This window comes from Clupea harengus, chromosome 17 (assembly GCF_900700415.2).
Source record: "Clupea harengus chromosome 17, Ch_v2.0.2, whole genome shotgun sequence".
NCBI classification, from domain to species: Eukaryota; Metazoa; Chordata; class Actinopteri; order Clupeiformes; family Clupeidae; genus Clupea; species Clupea harengus.
Window position 1 is genome coordinate 5529878 of NC_045168.1, and position 23863 is coordinate 5553740.

Consider the following 23863-nt stretch of genomic DNA (forward strand, 5'->3'; position numbering starts at 1 on the left):
ATGCGCTCTTTCGACCACTGGTTGAGCAAATTCACTCATGCGCAATAGTATTATACCGGCAGAGGCGAAGAAGCTGTGGCCCAAGCAGGGTGGGGGATAAAATAAACGAATTTGACAGGTCAGTACCCATGAAAAACAGTTTGTTGAAGTTAAAATATCGGCTAGTGTTAGAAATATCTACTAGTAAGGACAGAAAATTGGCAATTCGTCGTGTTACATCAAGAGAAGGATGTTAAGTCGCTAACGAGATAGCAATAATAGCCCCAGGCTTATTTAGCCCGTAGCAAAGACGATTCAGAACCCTATCTAGCTAATGTTAACTGTAGCTGTGGCTTACCTAACTACCAGGCTAGCCAGGCGCTAAGCTAAGCAATGCTTACGAGGAAAGCAATGAAGCTCTGAGCTAAAGCTAATCGTGAAGCTAAAGACTGCGTAGAGCTACAAGCAGCTGATTCCCAGGAATCTTTTCAGTTAATTAACGTTAGTTTAACCCAGACAGTGTCACTTTGGTCAATGACACGATGGTTTGTTTTAGGCATCGAAAATTGGCGAATGTAAATTGTGAACTTGTAAGTGTGGTTCGGTAAGGTTAGTGTATATCGATGTGCATTATCCTCTTGATAGCTAGTGGTGGCTAGTTGGTTAGCCGACTAACATTAGCATAAGCCTGCTTTACGACGGGTGTCATGTAGCCAGGTAGGACCGACCAAGGCATTTTTTAACATTGAGAAGCTAGATAGCATTGCTAACATCAGTTTGTAAATGTTGATGTAGCATTGTTAATGTTAGCCAGCTAGAAGATACATGGCGTTGTAGCTAACCAGCTGAAGCTTAGCCAGTGATAGATAAGCATCAGTTCAGCTAAGGGCGTTACACTGTCAAGCCGTTAGGTTGCTAATGTTAGCTGATGTCTGTCACTGCTCTCATATTCTCGTATTTTTTGTGTAATAACGGGCTGGTTGTTCGAATAACGGTAGAGCTTTTTTTATTTTTTACCTGCTGATGTTGGCTAGCGAGGTAGCTGACAGTAACTAAATTGATTAATAGAATAATCATACAATTAAGTAAATTGGCCGGTTTGCTAACTGTTATGTCTGCCTGGATACCCTGTCAGGAGCTGTGGAAAGAAGGAGGCATTGATAGTTAACTTCATTACATTTTTAGCGATCATAACTTTTTCCCTTTTCACCTTGTGTGTACTTCCTCGTAGAACGTTGCAATTTAGCTCTGTCTACTATTTCAGGAACTTTGCTGAGAAGGGGATGTTGGTAAAACTGTCTCCAGTGAGTGGAATATATATCGCAGAGTCTTTGTTCATTCATAGTTCAGTATTAAAAGTCCATTGAGGAATACCTGATTCGGGTATTGAACTGGCCTTGTTGGTGATGGATTGATGTTGGATGCGTTTGCATGGCAATATATTAATGATCATGCCCCAGGATATCACTTAGCATTTGAAGTGTAACCAAAGGCCTGTCCCCCTGTGTTTTACATGCATGTCCATTAACCTTGTATCATCCATCAGGTTACACCATGAGTCAGGGTAAAGACAATGCGCGACTCAAGAGTTACAAAAACAAGTCCCTCAATACAGACGAAATGCGGCGGAGGAGGGAAGAAGAAGGTCTGCAGCTACGCAAACAGAAAAAAGATGAACAGGTGAAACCACAAGGATTATGATCCTGCATCTTGTATTTGACCTCATTTTATTAATTTCTGAGCAGACCATTTCTCTGGCCGCACCATATTTACGAGTAAACGCTCCATTTGTCATGTTTTGTAGTATTGAAGTTCATGAGGTTGTGCTTTTGTTGTCCTGCAGTTGTTCAAAAGAAGGAATGTGGCCACTGTGGAGGAGGATGGAGCGCTGGAAGATGATGGGATGTCGGACAGTGGGTACCTGGAATCCCAGGTCAACAACATGGATCAAATTACAGTGAGAGAGAGAGACCATTCTTAAAACAGTACAACAACAGTTCAACAACCGCTACAAAGCAGCCATTTGTGTAAACCATGCTGTGATATTCAAAATCAGAGAGATCACTAGATGAAAGGCCCTTGACAAGCAGATTGCATGCCTGAGTTATCAACACTTCCTTCTTAATGTTCTGATTGTCAGGTGGCTTATACAAATAATATGCCATTCTGACCCCCTCTACTGAGGTTCTGAGTCTCCAGACAGTGATTCTTGGCAAGCACAGTTGAGCATTTGCTTGTCGACAGGGCATACCAATCTTCTCTTTACAGTTATTTAGATACTTTGATTGGATGTTAATATATGCGTGTGTTACTGAAGGGACTGACATCTCTGTCTGTCTGTGCCTCTCAGGGTGGGGCCATTTCAGAGGATATGACACAGATGATCTTTTCAAGTTCACCTGAACAGCAGCTGATGGGCACCCAGCGATTCAGGAAGCTCCTATCGAAAGGTAAGAGTCCACACCCGTACCACTAGTGCTGACTGGGTAGAGCAGAGGAGCAACAGTCGCAAGCACACATGCTGAAGTCTACATCCACTTTCCAAGTTCAACCCATGGACATGTGACCAGTGGTTTGGAAAGCGCATTAACGTTCCGTTGATATTTCTATTAATTCACAAAGTAATGGCACCAGCCATATTCATTTGTGATGTTTGAATTAGCAGAAGAATGATTCCTTGTGCTCTCATATAGTGTGGGGATTGTGGCCTGAGTATTTGAATTTGATGTTTCTGAAACTTCTACATAATAAAACATTTATACCAAAGTAATGTTACACTTGTGCTTTATGGGTAGGAGAGGATGCATTTCAGTAGGTGTTCTGAGTAATGCTGTAATTGGAGTCCATAACCTAAGCTATGTAGGGCGTGAGGCTTGGACAGAGCAGAACTGTTTACATTCAAGATGTTTTATCTCAATTAGAGCCCAACCCTCCCATTGATGAGGTCATCGCCACTTCTGGCGTGGTAGAACGATTCGTGGAGTTCCTCAAGAGGAGGGAGAACTGCACATTACAGGTACTCGCAATCTCTTGCTCTCTCACACACACACACACACACACACACACACACACTTTTTAGCTGATCAACCTCTCACTCAGACACAGACACCTATCTAATCAAGAAATACCAGATGGCGCATATTGATAAACTAGGGAGTCTGAATGACTTTACTATGCATCGTGTTAAGCAGCACAGTTAATATTTGTTTTGATGATCCAGTAAGTAGTAATGCATGTTTTCTGCAGTTTGAAGCTGCGTGGGTACTAACCAACATCGCCTCAGGCACGTCCCACCAGACGCGAGTGGTCATCCAGGCTGGCGCTGTGCCCATCTTCATAGAGATGCTGACCTCAGACTTTGAGGACGTCCAGGAGCAGGTAATTTTGCTGCTGCAACCACAACAGCAACGCATGCACGCACAAATGTACATACACATTTACAATGACAAAACACACACACACACACACACACACAAATGTACAGTGCATTCAGAAAGTATTCAGACCCCATTTTTTTTATGTTGCAGCCTTGTGCGAAAAATCTTTTAAATTAATTTTTCCCTCATGAATCTACACTCAATACCCCATAATGACAAAGAAAAACATGTTAGATTTTTTTTGCAAATTTATATATAAAAAAAAAAGTGACTCTGCTATGACGCTTTAAATTTAGCTCAGTAGTCTCCCGTTTCTCCTGTACATCTTTGAGCTGCTCCTACACCTTAATTAGAATTTACCTGTGGAAATTATTTGAAAAGGTACACACCTGTCTATATAAGCTCTCACAGCGAACAATGCATATCAGAGCAAAAAACAAGCCATGAGGTTGAAGGAAGTGCCTGCAGAGCTCAGAGACAAGATTATGTTGAGGCACAGATCTGGGGAAGACTACAAAAACATTCTGCTGCAATGAAGACTCCCAAGAGCCCAGCGGTTTCCATAATTCTTAAAAGGAAGAAGTTTGGAACCACTAGTTCTAGTGAAACCTCGCCAGCTAAACTGAGCAATTAGGGGGAAATGGTAAGAGAGGTGACCAAGAACCCGTTCCCTGAAAATCCAACCTGTCAGAGCTTGAAAGGATCTTCAGGGAAGAACGGTAGATAATCCCCAAATCCAGGTAATGCAAAGCTTGCTGCGTCATACCCAAGACATCCCGAGGCAGTCATTGCTGCAGAGGGTGCTTGAACTAAGTACTGAGCAAAGAGTCTGAGTACCAATATGATATATTTCAGTTTTTCTATTTGAATATATTTGCAAGAATTTCTAAAATCCTGTTTTTCGCTTTGTCATTATGGGGTATTAAGTGTAGATTGAGGAGGGGAGGGGGGGGATTTGAACAATTTTAAAGGGGTTTTGAAGGGGTCTGAATATTTTCTAAATGCATTGTACATCCACAACAACAATAAGAACACACACACACGCACACACACAGTAGGCTTGTACAGGGATGCAAACAGCGCGCTTTTCGGCGCCTCCCGCTTTTTTCACGTCAGTTTGGGTGACTTGTGTGAATCGTGCAGAGTTTTTTTTTTAAGGGGGGGGGGGGGGGTCTGATTATAATTTTATCAACAGTGATTCTGGATTGCCTCCACCAAACAAGTAAATAAGAAATAAGCAAATCAGCAGCAATTATTTCCCAAATCCTCGAAAGCTGTTGCAATGGAGATTTAACGTTACTTTCTGTTTGAAGATAAGGTAGCAGATAGTGTTGAAGAATGGGTTACTTGAAATTGGACGACTTTAAATGAATATATGAAATTGAACAACATAAACACCTATACAGTTAAAATAAATCAACAAGGATAGCAAAACCGATTGATAAGCATAGAATGAGAACGGCAGAAATGCAGGCAGGACGTCAGAAGACCAGACAGATCAGTGACACAGGCTGTTGCCTTTCCCACGAGACGAACATTTAAATGATGTCAAAGTAAAAGTCCAATTTCGTTTCCATAACAACAATACAAGCAATATACATTTGCTGACCTGAATAAGCAGAGGGCAGAACAGCCTATTTGGCTACATTTTTGTAGTCCCGTTAATCTTTTGTTTGGCATGTTGGTGAGGTTATTTAGAGGACCATTTCTCAATGGGTTTGTTCCTTAATGAATGTTTGTTTATTAATAACTTATTTTTCAACAAATAACTCAATTGTAATTACAAAGTAGGAAATTCGCAACTCTATCGCAACTTCCACTTGCTCCCGCAATTGCATCGCAACAAACACCTAAAAAATACCGCAACTTTTTGGAAAAGCTCCCGCGAAATCAGAAATTTTAGGCCGCAACTATCACAAAAAAGGACAGCGAAATCCTGGGGGGACTGCATTGTGAAGTGGTGGGCCCATGTCATGAGTTTGGGGAAATATCCAGCTTGGAGTATGGCTGCAGTGCTACATGTGAAAGTGCAGAGAAGGCCAAGACTACTGCTCTGGCCAAAGAGAGGCAGACACGTCTCAAACATGTTAAGAAAATGAATGCAGCCAGACGGAAGGCCCTGCATACGTTGCAGGAGGTGGCCAGGAAGAAGAATTGTGTGCCTATAGGGGTGGGGCGGGGATGTCGGGGGGGATTGGTGGCAATGTAAGTATATGGATATTTGCCGCGGGGCGAGGGCTTCAATTACCTCTCTCTTTTTTGACCATACATGTGTTTGCATCCCTGCTTGTAGGCTAGATGTTGCTTCATGTGAATGCAAATATCTCTGGCAACCTTTCATCTGGAGATGTTGCAAATAACCATGTAATGCAATTACTGAACGATCGTAATGTAATTACTATGCTTGATGGTCTTCTGATTATGAAACCACCAGACTGCTTTGATCATTAACATCAAATAAGTGGGTGCTTGAGTCACTGCCCATCTGGTACCCTCACCTGGCAGAGCGCAGATCTTGTGCCTTTGACTCCTAAATGAAAGCATTCTCTTTGATGTCTCTCACAGGCAGTATGGGCTTTGGGGAACATAGCAGGAGACAGCACAGAGTGCAGAGACTTTGTGATAGACTGCAACATCCTTCCCTCTCTTATACAGTAAGTACCTGACCTATAGGGTATTGTCATCTTTTGTGTTCCTGATGCTGAGCCAGCAGAGATATCTGGGAAAAAGGATGAAAAATACCAAGGTCATGGGTTTGATACCAAGGAACCGCACGTACTGCTTAAAACATGTGCACCTGTGGAATACTGTAAGGCACTTTGGATGAAAGCGTTTCCTCAAAGACTAAGTGTAACTTTAAGTGTTACAGTAAATGTAAAATGTAGTCTCTCGCTGTGGCCTGCAGATTGTTAGCGAAGCAGAACCGGCTTACGATGATGAGGAACGCCGTATGGGCCCTGTCCAACCTTTGCAGAGGAAAAAACCCACCTCCAGATTTCTCAAAGGTAACAAGGCATCACCGATACCACACCTGGGGTAGTCATTTCATGGGACTTATTTACCCTGTGAAACAAATGTACTGATTGATTAGTGGAATTGAGTTCAGGAGCGACATTTCTCCTTGCTATGTCATGATTTTCCTATGGAGGATTTTGTATTCTAACCCTAATTTTGCATCTTTGTTGAAAATGTGTGTGTGTGTGTGTCTGTGTCCAGGTGTCTCCGTGCCTCAGTGTCCTCTCGTGGCTATTATTTGTGAATGACACAGACATTCTGGCCGACGCGTGCTGGGCTCTCTCCTACCTGTCAGACGGACCCAATGACAAGATCCAGTCGGTCATTGACTCTGGGGTCTGCCGCAGACTAGTGGAATTGTTGCTGTGAGTATCTACCCGAAGGACGGGTCTAGACGATTGGAAAGCAAAAATTGGGAAATCGGAAAGAGGCGAGGAACAGGGATAAGAGGAACAATTTTCCTGGGGGAAGGGTGGATAGTTGAGGTCTGAAAGTTTCCTTACTTATTAGGACTATATGGAGGTGGATATAGTGGTAGTTGAAATCCTCTGGGTTCAATGTAGGGGTGTTATGTTAGGTCTTTAAAAGCCTGTCCTTTCCCCTCTGTGTTTCAGACACTCGGACTATAAGGTGGTCTCTCCAGCACTGAGGGCAGTGGGGAACATCGTTACAGGAGATGACCTGCAGACACAGGTAGAGACCTCGTCAACCCCATGATCTTCAGCAGGGCCTCGGGTCACGAGCTCAGTTCATTACACACACTCTACCACTGCAGACACAGGTAGAGACCTCGTCAACCCCATGATCTTCAGGAGGGCCTCGGTCACGAGCTCAGTTCATTACACACACTCTACCACAGCAGACACAGGTAGAGACCTCGTCAACCCCATGATCTTCAGGAGGGCCTCGGTCACGAGCTCAGTTCATTACACACACTCTACCACAGCAGACACAGGTAGAGACCTCGTCAACCCCATGATCTTCAGGAGGGCCTCGGTCACGAGCTCAGTTCATTACACACACTCTACCACAGCAGACAGCAGAACCTCGGTCACAAGCTCTGTTCATTACGCACACTCTACCACAGCAGGGCCGAGGCGGCTTTTTGGTCCACTTAAGCAAGCGCCAGACTAGGCGCTGATGATGATGATGATGATTAGGGAAATTAAGATAAGCGGTGATCTTAGACAACATTAAAATCACAGCTGCTATAAGGTAATGTCTCAGATTAAACACAATTACTCTGATTAAATGTGTGCGGAGAATATGAGCAAGTACTAGTGTGCGGATACTAGAAGTACTTCTGATATGTAAAGATTTTTCGATTGATTTATACCTAAAGTTCCCCGTGAGTAGAGGATGCTCTGGCAGTATTTGTATCTGATTCTTGAGCAAAATATTAGCGTTTTTAGATGCAGTTTGACAGTAATGCAGTATCACAGATATCAGTTTGCTGTGAGAAGCATTTCAAAAACAGATTTAGCCATTGATGTGCAGTGACAAAGTAAACTAGCCTTGGCAGTGTGATGTTCACCACACATTAATGTCAAACAACAGATACTTCAATTAACTTAATTTAATGAAGAACACATTTTCTTTATTTCCTGATTAACTCATCTCATAATTTGTCTAAAACTAGTGAGCTACCTAACTTCAGACCACATCTACTAAAGCACGATCAAATCTTGCCAGATGGCGAACTTATGTCATAAAAAAACCTGCGCCTTATAACTTTGCTTCACCTCGGTCAAATGCAATGTATTTTTGATATAGTATAATTGTATAACAGTTTGTTCTCACAGTTAAGCTTGCAAATATGTTATAAATTACCTTTGGGGATTTCCATAGGTTTTTGCTCAAACTTGAAAATGTCCAACTACCAATACAGCCCAAAATGTTGATGCCAGCTCCACATCAAAAGTGTACAGTGTGAGAAATACAAACTATTACAGCAACACAGACTGGCCGCTATATCCATCCAATATGGCCGGCAGTGAGCAGTGCACAGTGACGAATCAGATCAAGGGGCACCATAGAGTGCGATTTAATCAGCGTTAATGGTTTTTAGATTAATTAATTATAGAAAAATACCATTTTGACAACCCTAAGTGAAATACATGGAGCCTTCTTATGTAAGCTGTGGTACACTCATTCATAGATAACAGGATACCAGGGACTGTAGATAGGTCGCCGTCTGTGTGCAATGGGTCTTTTAATGACCACATGGCTGTTGTGTTGGGGCCTGCAGGTGATCCTGAACTGTTCAGCACTGCAGTCTCTCCTCCACCTGCTCACCAGCCCCAAGGAGTCCATCAAGAAGGAGGCATGCTGGACCATCTCCAACATCACTGCAGGGAACCGTGCACAGATACAGGTACGCTCCGCACTCGTTTGTCCTTGTTACTGGGCTGACAAATGATTGTTAGTATGAGTCCGTTAGAGAACAGAGGGGAAGGTCTCGCTAATGCGCTCTGTAGTTGCTTTCATTAGTCATTAGTCATTACACAGAAACAATTACTATGGATTTGTCTGGTTAATTATTACAGTCCTACTTGTGATTTAAATGTCTCTGTGTCTCTCTCCCTCCCTTCCTCTCAGCTTGTGATCCAGGCAGGGCTGGTACCCCCACTCATCAGCATCCTGCAGGTAGCTGAGTTTCGCACGAGGAAGGAGGCAGCCTGGGCCATCACCAACGCCACCTCTGGAGGCTCCTCTGAGCAGATCAGGTACAGCACTGGGCTCCCACGCTAGTTAGCTCCCACGCTGCTTTAAAGCTCTGACTTTCAGATGAACAAAATATCTAATGATTGACATATGACCGATGTCCTGGGAAGTGCTTGTCCATTGCATTTTAATGATATTGGTCAGTAATTCAGTAAGTCAGTAACTCTCCCTAGAGGCAAAACATTGTTTTTATGTACTTTAGGTGTTGTAGTTGCAAAATAATTGTTCAGAAATTGTTAGTGTATGTGGTATTTATGTGGTCATACCCAGGATCCAAAATCAATTATGAGTTTGAGAAAATGTTCTTAAAATGAATTTGAACCAAAGTAGGGACTAGGAGCTCAGCAGAGGGCAAAACGCTAGCGATGTTCAGAATGGCCCAAGGAAAGAATGCCTCTGGAAGAGACCCAGCACCACGACTGGTGCTGTCTTCCTGGGCACAGGGATGAGATATGTCTGCTATCTAAGGAACTCCAGTGAGGTACTCGAGGAAAAAGCAGGTCCTTAAACTGGGTGACTGCATTAGCCTTCAATATGCTCTGCCTTCTCTGGCATGGGTGGCCCTGTCCTTAAATGAACCCAGACTCCGGGACGGGCTCATGAAGAGACGAATCCTCTGCTGCATGTATTGTGTTAGACAGCTGTGTGTAGTGTTGCACGATTAATGCGGTCGCGATCGCGATGTCTGCCTGCGTGATTACATAACTGCAAACAAATCTCTGTCTGTGTGCAATCTGCTTATTTTCTACGCCCATGATAAATAGATGACCCATCTGTCTCTGTTTGGGCAGTGGAGCTTATGCAGTGTATGGTCACATGACTCTCTGGTGTTCAGATCAGAGGGCTGTGCCACCTACTTGGATTTAACCGGGGGTTATCAAGGACAGTCAGGGTTGACAAACTCTCATTGGCAAAAAATTGTGTTACACGGTACTATGGCGATTACTTAAACTCTAAACTGGAGTTTTCGCGCCTTCGCCTGTGCGTGTTCACCTGTGCCTCCGTATGGAAGTCCAAGACCGAGTGGGCAAAGAATGAATGCACCTACAACAGGAGAGAGATTAGCCCTGCGAGGTGTGCCGCTGCTGATTTGGAATGAAGGCCCCCCTGTCTGTGCTGATAAGGGGTTTGGTGCTGTGCTGTGCCCTGCCTGTGCTGATAAGGGTTTTGTGCTGTGCCCTGCCTGTGCTGATAAGGGGTTTGGTGCTGTGCCCTGCCTGTGCTGATAAGGGGTTTGGGGTGCTGTCCCTTGACCTGCTGGAGTGTTGAGAGGTTTGCTTCACACGTCTTATTGTGCCCTGCCTGTGTTTAGACAGAAACAGAAGTGTATAATGAGTGGGATTTTCAATCAGAGGGAAGTGATGAGACAGTGAAAAAGCTTATGCCCGGCTTTATCGGTAATAGGAAGGTGTCTGACAATTGTTCAAACTTTCACAACATGTCAATTGTTCTGAAGATGGGATTTATATTATTATATTATTCATGTTATTCAATTCAAGTTATTCAATCTTACATATGAACTTTAGCAGGGTTCCCCTGCTGAAGTTCATATGTAACCTTAGTCACAAGGCAGAAGCTTCTCTTGTGTGTGAAAGTGTCTGCTATATCACGTGATGTGTGTGTGCCTTGAAAATTCAATTTACCTTCTTGGCACCGATTCACTGGTTCAATGTTTACCTCAGTAACCTGAATGGCTTCTTATACAGTGTGGTGCCCAAATCTTATCACATGACTCGGATGTTCTTATTTAAGTTACTTATATGCTGGGCTGGCATGAGCTAAACATCAGCGACCAGGAAGCACAATCCTCACCAAAGCATCAGTGAAGTGTGTTCAGGCAGCTGGGAATTGGGAAAGGTCCCATTTGGCAACTTCCTGGTTGGGGGCATTCACATAACAAACAGGCAGTGGTATTGACCGTTAGCTAAGTAGCTTTACCAGAAGGCTAACATTACATTAGTTACATGAGAACTAGCTGCATGCCGAAGAAACATTTGCGAAAGTAAACTGCATAGTTTAACATCGCAATCACCTGCGCATTAACAATGAAGTAACCTTTCACCAGAGACGTTATAAGGAAGGACACAAATCACTGACGGGAAAGTGAATGGGGGAAATAGGAGGGAATCCCTAACGCTAAACATGGCGGATTTGTAAATGGAAGCCTTGCCCTGCCCTGTTTTATAACGATCCAATCACATTGTTGGAAATTACATCCCTTGCATGTTCTGTTTATTTCTACTGTTTCCATAGTAATAGCCACGCCGTGCAATTTGCTGCATGTGCAGTGAGCAAGTCAACACGAAGAATTAAGCCTTTTTAGTAGTGCTGTCAGTTTAACGCGTTATTAACGGCGTTAACGCAAACCCAAATTAACGGCGTAAAACATTTTAATCGCGAGATTAACGCGAATGTTTTTTTTTTGTTTTTTAGATTAACATTCTTTTTGGCCTCGCAAACTGTGTAGTAGGCTAACGTTACGGTTTGAGTGAATGGTGAGCGCGATACGGCGAAATGGATGATAAAAAGCTTCTGAATGGAAAGTTTACTTTTAAAAGTTGTGTTGTGCAAAAGAAGCGAGCTTCGCTGTTGTCTGAAAATGTCAACAGGCAGCTGGCTGAAAGCAAAGAAGTAGTAGGCTTACCTTTTATTGGTAACCTAACTGTTACGGTTCAATGTTTCTGAAAGAGGCCTGACTGCTATGTTCCCAGCAAACTTGAAAAAAAGAAAATAACAAGCCATGGTTTAACTGCACTATAGGCTGAGTCCTTGTTTACCTGAAATGTGCACTTTATAATTTAATTTTGTACCGCCCTGTTTGGCAATATTGGTTTTCAATAAAATAAAACATTTGCATAAAGCAAGCCAATCAACTTTTCCATGTTGATAAGGGCATTAAAGTAAAAATAAAATGATGGAAAAAATAAATAAGCGAAGGCACATTTAGAATAGATAAAAATTTGCGATTAATCGTGATTAATTTTGAGTTAACTATGACATAAATGCGATTAATCGCGATTTAAATATTTTAATCGTTTGACAGCACTACTTTTTAGCCTTATTTCAGCAGTTGGGAAATAGTTCTGTTGCAGTAGCAATTCACACAAATGACAAACACACATGCAGTGAATTGTAACTTCCTGTTTCTCCCATCCATAGACACCTGGTGGAAATGGGCTGCATCAACCCCCTGTGTGACCTGCTGACCCTCATGGATTCCAAGATCGTGCAGGTGGCCCTAAACGGCCTGGAGAACATCCTGAGGCTGGGGGAGCTGGAGGCCAAGAGGGGTGGAGGTAGCAACCCATACTGCGGCACCATCGAGGAGGCCTATGGTACGTGTGCAGTCACTCACTCTCTCACTCACTCACTCACTCACACACACACACACACACACACACACACACAAAACCACACCAGCATATAGTCCTGGTGCACCCTCATACTTGAGGCCTGGTGTTAATGTTGGATTAATACACACATTGCATCCACACACATCCACTAAAAACTCCCTGCTATCTATTTGCCTCTTAACTAATGCCCTAGTACAAACAAACAGATAAGCTACCCCCACTAGCTGTGTGGTGTTACACTGTTAAACTTTCAAAATGAATGTTTAAAAAGCCACGACTCCCCCCTCATGTCCGCTCTGCCAACCTACCTTCATTTCCATGAACTCTGGTTATCTTCCACAGGCCTGGACAAACTAGAGTTCCTGCAGCACCACGAGAACCAGGAGATCTACAAGAAGGCCTTCGACCTGATCGAGCACTACTTCAGCACGGAGGACGAGGACCCGGCTTTGGCCCCCGCCGTGGACCTGCAGCAGCAGCAGTTCCTCTTCCAACAGCATGAGGCGCCCATGGAGGGCTTCCAGCTCTAACCCCAAACGCCCCCCCCCAACCCTCACCATCCCCCCTCTCCGAAACCTTGTCAGCAGAGAGAATGATTTAATAATTATCATGATTATTAATGATTATACAGAGTGTGATATTCCAGGAGCCGTTTCTCTCTGCTGCTCCTGCTGTCTGACGTCTGCGAGTTCTGATGTCCTGACTGCGCGCTTGTTGTTTATCATGCGCTGAGCTTTCTCCTCCGCCCCCCCCAACCTTCTCAACCCCCTCAGTCCAACATTACAGTAACCCCGTCTACGTAATGGAGCCCTTGTTCCCAACTTTCCCATTCAGACCCCATATCATAACAGCTTACAAACGAACAAGCCACTCTACCAGAGTAACACCATACCTTCCTGTAACCCCATAAGGAAGTCCCCATGGCCTACCCCCGAACTGAAAAGTCCCCAATCTTGTAAGCCGCTGGGATTGAACCTTCCCGTCTTACTTCGAAACTGCAATACTGACTCCCTGAAACAGGCGAGACTCTGGTCACATCCCATCCCTTACCCCTTCCGGGCTGAGATCGCATCTGCTGACACAGACAGACAGATAGACAGACAGACCGACCAACAAACAAAGACAAACACACACACACACACACAAACACAGGACTGACCGTGCGACTGTGTGATGGCGTGATCTGCGTCTCCGCTCGCAGGACCCACGATTCCCCTCGCAGCTCAACTTTAGTGGAGAAACAACGGCCAGTCCGCAACCCCCAACGACTGAAAGTCTTCTCCTGAAGGCGACGCACTTTTATCTGAAAGAGATGTTTTATTTCTCTCTCTTTTTTCTCCCACTGTCGACACTTCCCAAAGCTGCCGGCAGCCGGCGGTCTGTGATGTACAGACTGTAGCAGCTTTTATTTCATACTTCCGACAGTGAGACTTGCGGAGTACGGACTGTGACTGACGATGCCATCTGAGTATCTTTGTGCTCGGATATATATCATGCATTCCTACAAGCGACAGGACGACAGGTAATCCTGCAGCAATGGCTCCAACCCAACATGCATGGGCTAGCCTTTCTCCTCTCAAGCAACATTCTAGAAAGCACCTTTGGAATTATCGGGGTTGGAGTCTTCCCTTGGACTTAGGCCATTGGATGAAATACAGATAAACAAACAAAAAAAAACTCTTAAATGAATCTTGATCCTGCATATCCGCGAGGATCAGACCGGAGAGACTTAAAACAGGACCGTTTTGGTTTCCTTTCCCGTACCATCATCAGCAGCATCTTCATCAGCACTTTACCTTCAGGACTGATCCCAGGACATTAGAATGAATACACACACACACACACACACACACACACACACACACACACACCAACTCAGTCCTCTTCCCTCTGGCAAAGCTTTGTCCCTCAGGCTGAAGAAGTGTGACCAAGAGCTTTGGTGTGTCCCCTTTTACATGACATCGGCCCACAGTGCACAGCAGGCACTGATCACGGGACTTTGATTCTCAAAAGAATAATGGAGAACACTAAATATTTATGGGCAAGATTGTTTGTAAAAAGCTTGCCCCCCTCTCCCCCAAAATATATAATTTTTCAATCAGACTCTTGGAAAATTTTGAAGATTGACCCCGGCAGGATACATTTTCCATATATACATATGTGTGTGTGTGTGTGTGTGCATTTTTCCGAGACAAACTCTGGTATTATTTTTAGATCATTGTCAATCTTATTAAGACAGACATGAAACGTAAAAAGAATAACGATGGTGAAAATGGAAACATACTCCTAAAAAAAAAAAAAAAATCTCTACTTTTTTTGGGGGAGTAGAATCTGTCTATACCGAAGGTGCCATAATTCCTCATTCAGAAATCGAGGTGGAAAAAAAAAATTATAAAACAGAACTAAGATAATTCTAAAGAATACTGATGATTCAATAGCTAAAGAAGCTGTAAGATTGTTTACCAAGTGTTTTTTTTTTTTTTTTTTTAATGTTCTCCAGTGAGATAACCAGCTCTTCATGTTCAATACTGCTGTTGCATTGAGTTGTGTATCTGTTCTCTGTTAGACCGTTTGCATAAATGCCATTTCATGGAGCCTCTGTTTGAGTCGTGGTCTTACTGCAGTGTGTCTGGGATCTCACAAAGGTAGATCCAGTAATTCTGTTGGTCCTAACTGGATTTGTTCGGTGACTTTTTGCAACACAGCTCTAAGGTCATCATTACATTTCAGTATTTACATACTCCAATGTGCTGCTCACACACACTCACTTTCATATTTTAATATCAGGTTTTGTTAAACTTATCATTGTAGAGTTCTGGTTGGTCGGACTTCGAGTCTATTCCATATCCTCTCAGGATTCATGGTTACACCCTGTAAGCTGAACAGTCATTCCATGCCCTTATAAGGAGCTGGCGGGGCGTGCATGTATGCAAATCCAGGTGTACGTAAGAATCCTCATTTGGGGGAGCACAGCTGTGTAAGAACCCATTTCCAGGCGTTTCGAAGTTCGGAAGACGACACTTCAGAAAATGTTCGAGAACGAGGCCCATTGCCCAGTTTGTCATTTTAATGGCAGTGTTTGCAAACACATTGAAAAGAAGGGCAGCTAGTGCTCTTAAAGGATTTATAGCAATGACAAACACTTTTCCCAGCTCTTAGTCAGTATCAGCAATATAACCAGAAATTATACCGTGCCACCATCATCCTCAACCAGCTGATGTGTGAAATGCAATATCTAACAGCTTGTAGGAAGGACATGTCTTCAGGTGGTACCACTGGGTCCTACAAAGCAGACAGTAGTCATATTAGGGGCAGGTCACTTCCTTATTTAATACATCCCTTTTAAAACAGCAGCATGATGAGTAATTTTGGCAGAGGAATATCTTGGAGAACAAACTGAATTTCTACACATCTGGCAGTTAAATATTACCACTCAATTATATTTCTATGCACTCAGCACTAAAGTCTTGCCTCTAGCAGAAAGATGTACATGTTGGAACCCACAGAGATCCAATCGCGTGAAGCCCTAAACAGAACTGGACTTGGTACCTACTCTGGTCCTGAGGCAGGGCTGCACTACCTACAAGTTACAGACAGGGGGCACAAGAGAGAGTCCCGAGGTGAGGTATCCAGAGAAGTGAGGATGTGGGTAGTGGGGTTTTACTCCACCGTGTCCCTCACTGGGCTTTTGCAGTGACTAGTGCGGCTGTGCTAGCTGCTGCCGCGGCCGCTGCTGCCGCATCCCTCTCCCGCTGGCCCTCCTCCTTCCAGCGAGCCTTCTTCTCCAAGTTCATGGCGATGAGTGATTCGTGGTTTTTCACGCCCTAGGGTAGCAGAGTGACTCAGTTACGTACGTATGATGATACAGGTGGGTATTTCAACACGTGAAGCATGTCAGGGGAGCTCAGTCCCTGTGAACGTTTGTCCGACAGAGTTTGGTTATACCCTCTTTTGAGTGCCCCATGTCCACAAACTACAACAATTAACAGGATCTGGTACAAGTCAGAATGATCACTGCTTTAAGAAGTGCAGTGTAGGTTTTGTTGTGGGAAAAGAAAGATACCTCAAAATACTCTCCTCTTGTCCCTCTATTAACAAAGTTATACACCAGGAAGAATGTAAAATGCGGCTTTATGCCATAACCACATTTGTCGCACTTAGCTTCTTCAGGTGTTTTGTTATTTTGTTGACATGTCTTGGTCTTAATAAATCTCCAAAATGAAGTAAACCCCTGAGACAGTGCAAGTGTACTGGAGAGGCAAAAATGCTATCAGATTTGTTGCAGAACATTTGTTTCTTTTCATGACAAACTGCATAATGTACCTTTTAAGATTTTAAACAGTTAAATTTAAAAAGTAAGGTCTGCTGTTTGTTTTCTTGAATTCAACGAGTACATGCTCCGATGGAAATATAAGTCTGTGAATGTCCCGGCTCTGGAACATTGGTAGAAAAAAAAAATGATTTTAATGCAGACCACTCACTTCTGACACCTCAGGGCAAGGTCTGTAAACGGAGTGCATTAAGCGAACATCGTATTCTATTTCTGTGCTATAACTACTGAATGTCTCCTCATAAATAAAATGCTATCTAATTTGATACTACTAGGAAGAAATCTCTAAATGACAATGTCAAATCCATCAAAATAATATATATATATATATATAAAAGGGTGACTTAAGAGTGTCTGCTAAATATTAATGAATGTAAATGAAACACTGAAATGTCAATTAGGCTGACATTTGTAATTTAGGCACAATCATTCTCACCCGTTTGCCCAGGAACACCATGACCAAGCAAGCTGCAATGGTTGCAGCCATCATCACGTAAGCGACTTTGACACGCATTTTGTTCCTGGCAGCATCAAGCATCTCAAACCTAAAGAACAAAAGGTATTTCCATTTTATGGCTGAAAGCTGACCATCCGAAAAGCCATGATTCGTGTGATAGATGATACTGAATGAACTGACACTTAATAGCATTTTTTTTGTGCTAAAAGATTGGTGGAGACTCAGTCTGAGTATGATCAGTCAAGAAACAGGTTTAATCTTATACAGTGATGCGCATCAAGGGAGATGAATATAAGATTAATTGGATTCATTATTGTCAATCATTATTAAGTCTGATCCTTAATTCTGATTTTTCAACTCCTTCACACCGTGGACATGAGTAGTGAGTAGTGTGTGCTACTCCCCGTGAAGTCTCCTGGGTTGTCCTGTTCTTGGAACACTCCCCAGATAATCAGATATTACAGCAATTAATGTCAGAGACCTGCTTTGAACCCTTTGGACAAGAGTTTCAAGTTGCGCCAGCAGGCAACATGTAATGCTGCCATTATATGACTCCATGAACCAAATTGTCTGGTTATAAGGTGGTCCGGATGATGGTGATCCCAAGTGTAAACAGGAAATGGTCACTTACGATACAATCTCGGGAATCTGCTCCTTGGTCTTGAAGCGGCCTGTCCATAAGAGCATCTTCTTGTCAAAATCGGACGGCCGATACCCAGGCACTTTGAAGCCTAGATGTGATGCTGGGTGGAATAAGCCACATACAGATAAATTATTGGGTAAATGTCACACATCACACATATTCCTGGTCTGGGTATAAATATACTGTAAGCATGTGTATGAAAGATTCTTATTTCACATGCTCTTTAAGAACTATGACCCGAGTGTCCAGTGGGAAAAGTGTGAACCTTACCCTAGTTTATACAACAGGGACAGACATCCTCAACACACAACCATGCCAAAACACACACACTCATTGGAAGACCCAAAACTTATTTGAAGAAATGTTTGGGTATTTTGATTTGGATAATGATGATGATCTGTATTATTTAACCTGTGACACTCGTTATTGATACACAGCAGTAAAGCATCACTAGTAAGCCTACTACTGACATTACAACCTATTTGAAATTAAGTGGATTAGGGTTGAACACTACCGAACAGGTGGGCTATTTCTAGGAATGGATGATATTGGCGTCATACATGCTCCAAGATCATGTCCAAGGTAGACGTTGTGAGGAACTTACTTTTCTGTGCTGGTACGGCGGGCTTCCCTTCTGTGACACCCTCCAAAGGTTTGTTACACATTCTTCTCTTACAAGTAGCATCAACAGTCTGACGACGCCATTGCGCTGCAAAACAGTGTTTCATGACAAAGACGCGTGTCATTTCCGAGCGAATTACAAAGATGACTTTGCAATATAAAGAAGTCACCATCCTAAGAAACAATGCCCCTAGACTTCACAACGTCTACTGGACAGCGCTAGATGTAAACATATATAGTAATTTCAGTGTGCCCTCGGATATGTTTTATTAGATATATTCCATACGAATATTTATTTGTTTATAATGGAAACATCTGAAACTCTGTGAGTTTGCCATCATAACTACCCAGGTTAGGCTACCTAACCAGGTGTGACAAAGCATGTGTGAATAAATCAATCAATCAATAAATGTCATGGGAACAGGTCACTGAATGGAACGAGGCCAAATGTGTGCGTCGACCACTAGAGACAACTGTGAAAAAGTATTCACAAAGTAAAGCAATCCGACACCAATGCTCCACATACAGTCCTCTAAGACTAAGTCACCCCTCAGTATTCAACATACGTTAGCTCATTAGCCAGCTTCAACCTGTGACCAAAACAGAGACACTCTGTACTCACCCAAGAAAGTGCCAAGAGGACGAGATCTAACGAGCGAATTGAACATCATGATTAAAGATTGGTGTTTGGTGGTTGTGGCGACGAGTGTGCTTAGGTTTCTTAAGCCATGAAGCCGTTTAAAATTAATGTTACAATCGCGCAAGTTTCACCACTTCTGCTGGTGAAAGTCAACTAGCAGCCAGCACAGAACAGTTTCCTACATAACAAACGTAACAGCGATTGGAGGACCCATGTGACAAACGCAGCGAATTGGATGCGCCTGTCTCAGATAAAGCAATTACATAAAATCATACTTTGACATGTCTGTACAGCTGAATTATTCTAAGATTAAAGATGGTAAAGACGTGCGTGCTTCACTCTTTTTATACTTTTGTTGTCTGCAGAAAACATGCATACATTTACGTTTAACTTAGTACCCAAGAAGAGGATCATCAAAATGTTAAACTCTGGCTTATTGTACATGTGTTACCAAATTAAAATGTAAAAGTTAAAAGAACATGGGTAGTCATAATGTTGTTGCAAAGGTGTATGCTGGAAGTATTTTTTTGCACTCAGTGCGTATGAATTTAATTGATTCCCTAGCCTTGTGAGCAATGACACAACTAGTCTGAAACCAATACATAATTAATCGTCATTCACTAAAGGTAACTTATGAGGCACTATGTAAAATAACATAAAACAAGGTATGCCGTTTTTGTTCAGGCAATCGCTAGGGCAGGTATAATACTCGATGAGCGCTTGGACCCTTCAGACCAATATGGCGGCGCCCGGTGGTACACTAAACTGTGAGGACTTTTCAATGTTTCAGGTAAGGGTGCACCGAGCAGTATTATCAACCGTACTGGGAAGAGAAAATGGTTGTACTTGTCATTTTGAAACATATTGTGACGAATCTTCTGGCGTGTTATTTTGTTGCATAACGCGGCTATGCAGAATGAGTGACCCTCACTAGTCGAAGAGTAGCTTAACTTAGCTAGATGGTTTCAGTCATTGGGATCAATGTGCGGTATGATATGTCACAAACATTGTGCACTGTTTGACCAAACATCCGTACGTGATTAACCGTTTTCACTTACGAGACAAATCTGCACCAAGGAAACGACGGTTATTGTCGCTCCTCGAACTAGCACACTATACTATACTAACTGTGGATCGTGTGTAGCATAGCTATCCTTTTCAGATAGGACATTACTTATGACATTTGAATAATGATACAACCATGCAGTTTCCTAATGGTTAAAGCACATTTACTTATCAGCAACTGGCATACTAGGGTATTTAATGTACACACATGTCACCATACCATACCAATATCAAAATAATGACATGTAATAAGTTTGTTTTTAGTTTTAAGGGATTTTTTTCCCCTTTTCCAACAGGAAGTCCTGAAAGCTATGCGTACCCAAGATGACCGGATTGTCCATACGCTCAACACCACCGTGCCCACTGCATCTTTTTCTGGCAAAGTGGATGCCGCCCAGACATGCAAAGATCTTTATGAATCTGTGTGTGATGGTCTCTTTAATATATGTGTGTGTGTGTGTGTGTGTGTGTGTGTGTGTGTGTGTGTGTGTGTGTGTGTGTGTGTGTGTGTGTGTGTGTGTCTGTGTGTGTGTGTGTGTGTGTCTGTCTGTCTGTCTGTCTGTCTGTCTGTCATTTTATCTGTCTGAGAGAGCAAGAGATTCTCTAGGTTAGTGTAAGGTTAAGGTTGGAATAAGCATTCTTGAATGGTTTACTGTCTGTGACATCTATACCTTGACTGCTTAGGATCAGATAAGAGAGACATCACAATCTTAACAGGCCTCCTACTGTAACAGAAAACTTGGCAAATATACATTTACAAAACCCAATTATAAAAATACTGGGTTGCAGTGTTTTTCTTAAACGTATGGACATAACTAAGAGCATATTACCTTTGGATGAAGTGTATACACATCATGTTTATACAGGGTTATGAGAGACCAATGGGAATGTGTTATTGTTATCCTGTGCTTTCAGGCCTGCCTGAATGATTACGGAGGTTGTGAAATAGATTTTTGCAAAGGATATTTATCTTTGAACCCCCTGTCTTCAGTATGTGCAGACGTATGTGCTGAGTGTTTGTGTATGTATATGTGTGAGAGGGTTTAATGCTCTGTCATGCATGGAAGTCTTGTTATAAGATCGTTCAAGTCTTTCTGTCCTTGATATGTGCACAATGTAATTTTTTGTCCTTCTCAACTTTGTATGCTTCAGCTAATAGAGGCCCATACCAGCAGAGGCAAGGCCATAAAGGGCTGCATAGCAGAGACATCAGCTGTGGTGGGAAGACTACGGGAAGAGAGGGTGAAGGACAGTGATAACTTGTCACTCATAAAGCAACTCAGGAAAGAGCAGACCAAGGTAGTGCCTTTAAGTCACCTCTAGAGGGCAACGTGAATTGTTTTGATAATTTCTACTATGGCAGAAACTTGGGAAAAGGCCTTATGTTAAGTGATTCATGTAATGTTATATTGTCATGTATTGTAGCAGAGTAATTGCTGTACTGTATTTTCGGATGAACTTGTCATTTTATGAAAAGAGATTTTGTAAAAGTAGTTTCAGTCTTCCCTTTTGAAATGTAAAAGTGATTTAAATTTGTTTGCAGTTAAAACTGATGCAATCCGAACTGAATGTTGAAGAAGTTGTCAATGACCGAAGTATGAAGGTAAGAATGACCATAACCTCAGAGCTCTGCTACCTTGACATCAGTCTCATAGGGCCATTATTCACTACCACTTCATTACCATGTATCACTTCTCATGAAGTCACACTTGCAGCTGTTGCACTCCAAAGTAAGTGGGAGGATAATGTCATTTAAACACTCAAAACAGCTGATTTGATGCGAAACCTTGAAAAGCACTACAAGAGCAATTATAATAGTATAAGTGGATGCCTATTTATAATATTTCATAACCAATATTTGCATGTTTCCTTCTGAATGTGTAGCCTTTCCGTGTAGTGCTTGCCGTTTGCCGAATCCACTTTCATTTCCGTCTTTGTTGTGAGTTGGCTTTTCCCTGTGGCGATCTCTATATGGGCATGAAAAGTGGGGTGGAGTGGAGAGGGGAGGGGACTTGGGAACAGAATGAGATTGGCCCGCTACACCCGCAGCTTTTCATCTGCTTTGAACACCACTTTTACAAGGTGTTGGACTAGTTCAGGCGGTTGAAACTCGATGAACCAGACATGTGTTCTAACATGCATCTACTTTGGAGAGGCTACAGAAGTGCCTTAAGGGTCTTTGAGGGGGTGTATTGTGTGTAACCTCTTGTTATTTCCACAGGTTTTCAATGAAAGGTGCCGGATCCACTACACCCCTCCCAAGATCCAGTGAAGATGCCAATCTCTGGTTGGATGAGGGGAACTACTTGCAGGTCCATACGTTTTGGCTGTGGACCAGAACTTGAGTCAAGCTGTGACACGAGCCTCAAAGACCTCTGACCTCTAGGCCGTCCACACCCCTCACCCCTCACTAACTGCCACCGCCGCCGGTTATTGTTGTGGTGTCTCAGAGATGCCTGGTCACCTGTAGTCAACCAACTCGGTTTCTTTTCTTACTCAGAAAATGTACAGAATGGATTTTTTTAAACAAAGAAATGTTTTCCAGTGGCAGTACGTTGTCTGTGGTTGATTTGAAAATGTGTGGGGTTTAAGAACAAGTACTTGTGCATTGTTCAGTACATAAAGCGGAACATATACATTCTTTACACACGAAACACACCCTTATTTACAGTCTCCCTTCTCGATTCTCTGCTCCTCTCTGTTCGTCTCGTTTGAGCTACGTAACTGAGACCTTTCACAACCATTCATGCTGCTTCCTCTTCCGTTGTGGATCTAAAGCCGGGCTGATCCTGGAGGGTCTGAGTTGACAGGAACTTGAGCTTGACATATTATCAAGCAGAAGCCGCTCACAGTGTGTTGTAACTGTGTTTTGCCACACCCTGATGAAGACATTTGATTACATTACAATTGACTTGTAGAAATCAGGAATTACTTAAATTATGTCAAATCTCATCAGAATGGTGGATTATTTGCGATCCACACCTTCTAGGATAAGATAAATGAGACCTGCATAAATTGAAAATATATTTGTGTGTGTATATATATATATATATACACATACACAAACTAAATGAGGTGTGGATTTCATGTCCATAAACTCATCTGAAGAAGGGTTGGGTTTTCTATCTGTTGTCACACCTCACCTCAAAAGACCTCACTGTCATCTGGTCAAAGTTGACTTTTATTGCCCACCATAAATAGAACTATAGAATGTAACCCTATTTGATTATACCACAAAATGAATTCATTTACAGCAAAAAGTGTTTTCACAGATTTTTTATAAACATTGCTAGTGGCGGCATATCAAGCTTCTAAACGTTACACAAATTATCAGAAAGCTAACATGTAAAGCAATTTGTCATGCTACTTATGGAAACAATAGATGTGGGCCAGTACACACATACACATCTTAATCAGCAAAACCTAAGACTGGATAAAGAAATGTAATAAATCCTTGGGAAACATTATCTAACTCAGCTACACAGAAGAAGTCCTTTAATTGGTCCAGTGACTGCCTTAAACTCATTGCCACTTTGATCATTCATCCTTACATGTTGTGTAAGTTTTATTTTTCATAACGTCCACTGTAATAAAGTCTGGCACGTTTACTCAGGGTTTGGTCAATTTATCATGCCGGCAGGCGGTGCCAGCCATGCCAA

The 23863-nt window shown here is 42.6% G+C and overlaps 3 protein-coding genes across 3 annotated transcripts; 2 read left to right on the forward strand and 1 right to left on the reverse strand.

Annotated features, from left to right (window-relative positions):
* The first annotated feature begins 11 nt into the window (after window positions 1-11).
* Window positions 12-15042, forward strand: kpna1 (karyopherin alpha 1 (importin alpha 5)). The gene is made up of 14 exons (XM_012816306.3): window positions 12-118; window positions 1526-1659; window positions 1823-1936; window positions 2330-2429; window positions 2901-2995; window positions 3226-3357; window positions 5922-6010; window positions 6262-6361; window positions 6573-6736; window positions 6986-7064; window positions 8620-8745; window positions 8970-9097; window positions 12255-12430; window positions 12791-15042. Exons 2-14 carry the CDS (start codon window positions 1534-1536, stop codon window positions 12976-12978), a joined length of 1617 nt encoding a protein of 538 aa, XP_012671760.1. The 5' UTR covers window positions 12-118; window positions 1526-1533; the 3' UTR covers window positions 12979-15042.
* A 455-nt stretch (window positions 15043-15497) lies between these two features.
* Window positions 15498-19338, reverse strand: fam162a (family with sequence similarity 162 member A). The gene is made up of 5 exons (XM_012816299.3): window positions 19122-19338; window positions 18483-18587; window positions 17867-17978; window positions 17215-17323; window positions 15498-16272 (listed from the first exon to the last, which is right to left on the reverse strand). The coding sequence occupies exons 1-5, from the start codon at window positions 19168-19170 to the stop codon at window positions 16126-16128; spliced, it is 522 nt and encodes a 173-aa protein (XP_012671753.1). The 5' UTR covers window positions 19171-19338; the 3' UTR covers window positions 15498-16125.
* Window positions 19339-19821: 483 nt separating this feature from the next.
* On the forward strand, window positions 19822-23812 carry mix23 (mitochondrial matrix import factor 23). Its single transcript, XM_012816300.2, has 5 exons — window positions 19822-19929; window positions 20501-20626; window positions 21357-21503; window positions 21748-21807; window positions 22426-23812. The coding sequence occupies exons 1-5, from the start codon at window positions 19852-19854 to the stop codon at window positions 22474-22476; spliced, it is 462 nt and encodes a 153-aa protein (XP_012671754.2). The 5' UTR covers window positions 19822-19851; the 3' UTR covers window positions 22477-23812.
* The last annotated feature ends 51 nt before the right edge of the window (window positions 23813-23863 follow it).

Bases quoted from the DNA above. Each gene is read 5' to 3' on its own strand.
- kpna1 (XM_012816306.3), top strand. From the start codon at position 1,534: ATGAGTCAGGGTAAAGACAATGCGCGACTCAAGAGTTACAAAAACAAG. The intron at 2,430-2,900 runs GTAAGAGTCCAC...TATCTCAATTAG, and splicing joins CAGGAAGCTCCTATCGAAAG to AGCCCAACCCTCCCATTGAT. The intron at 9,098-12,254 runs GTACAGCACTGG...TCCCATCCATAG, and splicing joins GGCTCCTCTGAGCAGATCAG to ACACCTGGTGGAAATGGGCT.
- fam162a (XM_012816299.3), bottom strand. From the start codon at position 19,170: ATGATGTTCAATTCGCTCGTTAGATCTCGTCCTCTTGGCACTTTCTTG. The intron at 18,588-19,121 runs GTGAGTACAGAG...ACTGTTTTGCAG, and splicing joins TCCTCTTGGCACTTTCTTGG to CGCAATGGCGTCGTCAGACT. The intron at 17,324-17,866 runs GTAAGTGACCAT...TTTGTTCTTTAG, and splicing joins CAGATTCCCGAGATTGTATC to GTTTGAGATGCTTGATGCTG.
- mix23 (XM_012816300.2), top strand. From the start codon at position 19,852: ATGAGCGCTTGGACCCTTCAGACCAATATGGCGGCGCCCGGTGGTACA. The intron at 19,930-20,500 runs GTAAGGGTGCAC...CTTTTCCAACAG, and splicing joins AGGACTTTTCAATGTTTCAG to GAAGTCCTGAAAGCTATGCG. The intron at 21,504-21,747 runs GTAGTGCCTTTA...ATTTGTTTGCAG, and splicing joins TCAGGAAAGAGCAGACCAAG to TTAAAACTGATGCAATCCGA.